General features: G+C 31.3%; 2 protein-coding genes across 2 annotated transcripts in view; one reads left to right on the forward strand and one right to left on the reverse strand.

The window, feature by feature from the left end:
- LOC117109611 (serine protease 33-like) overlaps window positions 1-3,835 on the forward strand; it is a 10,735-nt gene extending 6,900 nt beyond the window's left edge. Inside the window, exons 6-10 of the mRNA XM_033251992.1 lie at window positions 1,093-1,197; window positions 1,497-1,612; window positions 2,100-2,167; window positions 2,657-2,847; window positions 3,605-3,835. Of these exons, the coding sequence (XP_033107883.1) occupies window positions 1,093-1,197; window positions 1,497-1,612; window positions 2,100-2,167; window positions 2,657-2,847; window positions 3,605-3,765 (641 nt within the window). The 3' untranslated portion in view covers window positions 3,766-3,835. The remainder of the gene's footprint in view (window positions 1-1,092; window positions 1,198-1,496; window positions 1,613-2,099; window positions 2,168-2,656; window positions 2,848-3,604) is intronic.
- A 129-nt stretch (window positions 3,836-3,964) lies between these two features.
- The window catches only part of LOC117109612 (uncharacterized methyltransferase YdaC-like), an 11,791-nt gene continuing 8,371 nt past the window's right edge, over window positions 3,965-7,384 (reverse strand). The window contains exon 5 of the mRNA XM_033251994.1: window positions 3,965-5,302. Within this exon, the coding sequence (XP_033107885.1) occupies window positions 5,294-5,302 (9 nt within the window). The 3' untranslated portion in view covers window positions 3,965-5,293. The remainder of the gene's footprint in view (window positions 5,303-7,384) is intronic.

Raw genomic sequence — 7,384 nt, forward strand, 5'->3', positions numbered from 1 at the left:
AATAATAATAATAATAATAATAATGAAAATAATAATAATAATGAAAACATTGTGGCATAATAACATCGATCCCAACACAACACTTAACAAATGATCCAAGTTAATTTGTACCTGTGTCACCGAAGCAATAAAAGGATATGAGGCTTGCCATTCGAAAAAGCAGCGTACTGTCGCCTGAGTAATTAGCAGAAGAATGTGGCAGTATCATATACAGCACTTTCGTACAGAGAAGCAATAATACTTTTTCTCATAACTTTTGCAATAGCAAGTCGATTCCAGTAAATGACTCATCATTTTAAATCTTATAATTTGGAGAATAAGAATATTAAAAAGTAAATTTGAATTACTGATGCTGGTTTTCGGATGGCAAACTATTACTTGTAATATACTTGAAATTTTTAACCATTATTTTATAGAGAGGGCGATCCTTTTAGTGTATCCTAGAAGGTCGCCTAATATTTTATTTAAAAAAAAATTTAATAACATGATGCTTTTATCAGCGAAGTCTTTTTATGAGGCTTAGGGAGTGGAGTTGTTTTTTAGTTGTGAGGAAAATTCTTACTGTCAAGGGAATTGAACCCAGGGTTGGACTTCGTAACCATTACCTATTCGAATCCACTCCGATTACTCTGCATCGAAACACCTCTCATTTACCTGTAAACTTCAGAATGCTTATATCGCTCCTATAAATCACTCTTCCTTTGACCCGATGATTGCATATACCTACTATGAAACTGCAGTTGTCAAATACAGTATACAGTACATGATTGAACAAGTCATTTATTTTAATAATAATGATGTTGTTAATGATGATGACTATGGCGACGATAATGGTGATAGCGATAATAATAATCATAATAAATGTAGGTCTAAATTTAGTAAAATTTATTAATAGGATAGGTATATTGTGGTCCACTTCGCTGATGAAAGAATATAAAGTATGAATAATATTAATAACAACACACACCATAGGTTTACAAAAGGAAGTTTCCATTCTGAAAATCATTTGGACTCGTCAGCGATGATCGTCTTATGGATTTTTTGTATTATTAACTAGTTTCCTTTATGTTTGTACTATACCGTCATTCAAAGATGTTTCTACTGTGGGTGTGGTTACAAACAATGAGAAAACAGTGTCAACTCCAAAGATGTTTACAACAACCTCATTACCACGCCAAGAGGCACTTCCAAAAGAAGGTAATATATAATATTCAAATTAAATAAATGATATCAGTGCTCAAATAGGAAAAAGATGTTATGTATAGCCTACGATAAAGATTTTTCCCACAAAATTGACTTTTAGTTTATGCATTTTTGTATAGTTGTACAATATTCCTGTAAACATCATTGATGAATGTTCTTTGAACACATTTCTAGAGTCAGCCGCTTCAAAGAATAATTTGTGATAACTGTCAAAACAAAAACATAATGAAAGATTCAGAATCAAAACAAAAATATAACCATATTTAACTGTTCTCAATTAATTTTATATGCAGTGCTGACAGTTGTAGATGTGGACATGCATGTGACTGCTTCAGACGTCAAAGAAGGATGTGCTAGTGATCCTTCACTAGCCAACTGTCCTGATCTTATTAAAGAATTTGAAGAAGAGGTAAAGATAGACAATTTTGCAATTCATCATGAATTCAGTACTTAGATACTAGTATTATAAGAAATAAAGACAACTGCATAGATAAATTACGGTAGGCAATTTATTGCAAAATGATTCACAATAAAAATAAGAACACAAAAATAATAACAAAAAATGTCAACAAATTATTCAATAATGAAAGAATTAAACAATTTTAATCTTCAGTTATAAGCCAGGTAGATAACTAGGATCTGTACATTATTGTAATTAATGACAATATAAGTAGGCCTGCTCCATAAATCAGTTTTAAGGAAACATAATTTTGCTATGAGTCTAACACCACGATTACTTTACAAACTTAATATCATATCAGCATATCTGGTTGTAAAGCACCAATGCTCCAAACTTCATTTTTAAATAAACATGTATACGTAATTAATAAGGAAACCTGATATAAAGTATATTAAAGTACAGCAATTGTTTTTCATTTATCTACAATTCTTAACAGTTTGGTCAGGCATACTATAACTTTGATCTCGATGCATATCATGGGTTGATCGTCACGAATATCTCAAGGTTAGTTTACAAATGAAGTTTGCAGTCGATACCTAATCACAACATATAGACTTAATTGTATATATATGTTCTTGTTTTATCCATACATTTATAATTGCCATTTACTTGGTATGATAATAATAGGACATTTACTTTTTATAATATTAAAATAAGCTCATTTGGGGCTTGGACAGCTAGCAGCAGCCAAAAAAAAAAAGAAAAAAAAAAAAAAAAGACCCAGAATATGCATTGCACTGCTCCGAGAATTAAAGCAGATTGCATACTAAAACTGTTTTGTGTACAGTATAAGAAAGCCAAAAGTACCAATCTGGTACAGGCAGCATTTGACTACACTTTTTAAAAACTACAATAGTCTACAATAAAATGGACTATTTTTATATGTAATATCCCGAGCCCTAGCAACATATAACTGTATGCAACTTAACCTCAGCATATAATACAAGTATTAATTTATTTTATTTGAGTAAGATTATGGCTATTTCTATTCAGCTTGGATGATACATGGCTTAAAGTACATATAACAGATAATAAACAACTCATCGTCCACCATTTTGTGGAGTATAAGTATACGGAATTCAATCAGAGCATAACCAACGATCAATTCATTAAAGGAGTATTTGGAAACAATGCTATATATGGAAAATTCACATATGATGACAGTTCAGTTGACATTGATACCGGTAGGCCAACACTTTTGGTATTCAACTATACCCACAGATTACGTATTTAAGCTTAGTATTTTTTTTTAATGCCATATCGGTTTTTTTTTTAAACAATTACACCCATACCATGTCAACACACACATCTTCAACCACACACCCCAACACAGAAAAGATTGGAAACATACTAAGTATTAATGATTTATTGTAAATTGAATACCAAGCAAATGGAAAAAAAAACCAGAATTATATTGTATTCAGTATGTGTTAACTGTATATATTACCCAAATAAAAATAAATAAAAAGCATCTGAATTCAAATAAAGAAATCTTTTTTTTTTTTGGCATTTCACTATACACTGTATTATTCACACAAAACATAGTACGAATTGCGTGATTTGGTCATTAGCCACTAAATTTTGTGTTTAGTTATGGCACTTTCAGATGTTTGCCGTCCAGATTCCCAGGTGAGAATACAATCTCCTCGACAGTGGATATGTACCGCCCAACTTTTAAAATACACCGGAAATGGCACTTGGAGAATGTAAAAAAAATATTAGTCACTTTCTCAAGTCTATGTTATTCTTTCTCAGTCCCCATCCCAGTTTCTTTTGTTATCATGGGCTATCCATTTTCCTTTAATAATGATAATATTAATAGACCCTAATAGTAGTAATAATAGTGGTGAAAATGGCAATGTTTGTAATGATGATGATGATGATGAGAATGATGATTGGTATATTTTTTCCAACACCAATTAATGTTATGTTCTTTCTTAGATTTTTGCAATGAGAAGTACTATTATCCCTGCGAAAGTTCATTTACATTTAGATGTAATGACAAACATGAACCAGAATGTGCATCGAAGTGCGAGGTTGAATTTAATTGGTGTAATGGTGGATCTTGCGATGCAATTGGTGATGAAATATCCTGCAAGTAAGTATGAAAAAAGCAATTTCAGTTATGTAATAACTCTGGTAGTGTTCACATTGCAAATTTTGCTTATTTGGTCGTCGATTTGTTTCATGTAGCACTCAGTTGTCAGTGGTTTGCCTTTTAATCTATTTATCTTCTGTCTCTTATACACATCTAGATGTGTATAAGAGACATGTTATATATTATATAATAATTACCAGACCTTTCGGACAATAGTCCTTCCTCAGTTGTTTCATGTAGCAATCAGGTGTGAGTAAATAGGAAGATAATGGAGGTATATATGAAGTTCAGCAGATATATGAATTTGTGAGAGCCAAAAACAGCACCTAACAGAACAGATTAATTCTTGCTTTCTAGCGCGTATCATTCAATGTTTCCTGTGCGCGTGATGTAGGCTACGTAGGCGAACGCTTGCATTAAAAACCAGACTTTTCGGACAATAGTCCTTCCTCAGTGGCAAGTGCGCATATTGTTTTAAAAGATGGGGGACAGTCGTGAGTTCAAACCTGAGGAAATAGTAGACCTATGTACAGTCTAGATGGCCGAGAGTGACAATCTTATATAGTAAAACTTATCATTGTGCTTATGATGCTGAATAATTATAGGCCTATATATAAATCACACTGTATGTACACCTGTTATAATAATATTATTAAATACTAAACTTGAATGTACCGTACTCGCGCCCCTCGTGAAAATTGTTTAAGCGCCCCGTTTTAATTCCTAAAAAAAATTCAATCATACAATACAGTACAGTACATTACCAACTTAATTTTCTGCATCAACTATGCGCATCTATCTTAGCATTGTCCGTCGGTCAATCTGTCGGTCTATCATCAGTCTCAGTTTTGATGCACTGTTTCGATTCCGTTCTTGTTTTATTGCTACCCCTTTTGGATTTAGAACTTTAAGTATTTTATATCTAAAAATCAAAATACTGTATGGCCATTTTCAGTCAACAAAAATAAACTGTCCTCATCACTCTCGTATTTAAGCAAGAAACCCTGCAATGATCCTGCTAATCTAAATTGGCAGCAGATGGCCGACGCTTACCACCACCACCACCAACGCCACCACTAAATTTCATCTGCTGTTGTGTAAATACCACCAACATTCTTGTCATGAGCCATGCTCTCTCGACGATTACCTTTTCTTCACTAAAAACATTCGTTTATCTTCTTTTAAAACAGAAGTTCCCCTAGAATTTTCCAATTTCCCCGAGCGCTTATTCGCGCGAGTACGGTACTGCTTGATCAAATTTTATAACAACTAGTTTAACTAAACTTTAAATGGATTTTTAGTTGTAGCGAATTGGAGAATGAAAGAGTTAACTACTTTGGCACTCAATGTACAAGATTAGAATGTAAAACATCAGGCAATATGGTTTACCATGGTGAAACTTGTGAGTTAACTTCATGCGAGAACACAGACACAAAATGGTACATTGGAGAAAACTGCCAATTGACGGTTTACGAGATAGTTGGTCTGTCCGTTGGTGGCGCCTTCTTCCTGTTTATGTTCACCCTCCTGATTTACTTGTCCTGTCAGCAAGACAGAAAAAGGAATGTTGACGATTTCTAACGGATTCGATGGATAAATCACTGTAAAGTAATTGCAACGTTATTATAATGTTCACGAAATATCGTCTAGCTGTCATTTAATGACATTAACAAAACGTTGTTGCAGCAACATGTGAAATTACGTATTTATATGGTTCTCTAAAAACAAAACATTTTGTACACCAAACTATAAACATTATTATAACTTAAAATGTTATCTGGGTTGATTTTAACATGTGAACAAAATCAATAACGTTTTACTCAATGTGTGATTGACGTATTTGTTTAATAATCAACAATTTCTTTTAAAATTATTTTTTTAATGAATTGTGCCTTATTAAAAATTCTATACTGTAATTAATTACATTTTCCACATTAAAAAAGTAGCTTTCATAGTTGCTCCCGATGGGAATGATACATATAGACAAAATATTACTCTGCATCTTTATTTTACTCTCATATGCCTAATTGGAATACTGTACTTCACAAAAAATGTAATTTCTAAATAACGTAACTTTTTTTTTCTCAAAAGTACATCAGCTTACGAGGAAAATGATCGACGCTATAAACTGTCTAGTCCTATCCTGAGTGGCATGAAAAATCCCACATGTCTTCATGAGGAGGAGAATGGTGACTCAATACACAAGGACCTGCCCCCTCCTACATTAAACCTCACGTTGACTACAGTAATACTTTTGATAATGGAAATGATGAGACCGGGACCATTTATTTATTTAGAAACATATTTTACATGGATTACATTTTCAAATAAAAAAATATGTTCTAACAAATGGTCCATGAATTAAATATAAAGCAATTACAAATAACAAGAAATATTTTTGGATTTTTTTTACAATATTTGAATGAATTTAAACAAATTAAGAATACATTATAATTGAATTTGAAATTACACAGAAAAATATAATTATTTTACGAAAAGTATGGTTAATTTTAAATTTTATTATGAAGTATATACAGTATATGTTTTAATTTATAAAAGGACAAATATACAATTTGATTTGGTTATAATAATTATCATTTTTTTTTACTTTGAGTACGATTTTATGAATGAAGATTAGTGAAGATTAATACTGTAATTAATTAATAAAAGAACAAAAATACATAATAAGATTAAACATGTAATATCATTATTTTACCTTAAGTACGATTTTATTTTGAATTTAAATGTGACGAATACAGAATACATTGAAATTTATGTAAGAACTATACATAATGAAATTTTTGCCTTGTATTTAAATTTGGAAGTGTTGTAAGAGGCAGCATGTGGCAACAGATCTAGGAGGTTGTTCCAAACTTTACCACCAGCCACTTGAAGGGACATGTTCATCTTATTTATATTGATTTTTGGTAAAACAACAATAAGGGGTTTAGCCAATCTAGTGGTATAATTATGTCTATCAATAATTAATTCAACTTGGTTTACTAGATGCTGCGGAGCTAGACCATGAATACATTTATACATCATACATGATAAGGAATAGTCACACCTTTGTTCAAAAGTTAGCCATCTGAGGTCAATAATGAGATCCCCACCTCTGTGGTTTATAAAATCAAAATTTTTTGGAAACAATTTTGGCAGCACGCCAATTATCAATTATAATATAATGAAGCATTCTCCAAATTGAAATTCCATAGTCAATACAAGGTTCCATAGTACTTTTACACAATATATCTCAATTAGATGTTTAGAAAGAAACTGGCTCAATTTCCCCAGTGTTGTAATCTTGTAACCCACAGATTTATTCATATTAAGAACATATGGTTGTTCCAGGATAAATGGTCATCAATTTGTAGGCCTTTGATTACAATTTGATTTGGTTATAATAATTATAATTTTTTTTACTTTGAGTACGATTTTATGTTCGAATTTGTAAATGAAGATTAGTGAAGATTAATACTGTAATTAAATTATAAAAGAACAAAAATACATAATAAGATTAAACATGTAATATCATTATTTTACCTTAAGTAAGATTTTATTTTGAATTTAAATGTGACGAATACAGAATACATTGAAATTTATGAAACTATACATATATATAT

This window comes from Anneissia japonica, unplaced genomic scaffold (assembly GCF_011630105.1).
Source record: "Anneissia japonica isolate Jap-2015-1 unplaced genomic scaffold, ASM1163010v1 scaffold287829_len2072220_cov186, whole genome shotgun sequence".
NCBI lineage: Eukaryota > Metazoa > Echinodermata > Crinoidea > Comatulida > Comatulidae > Anneissia > Anneissia japonica.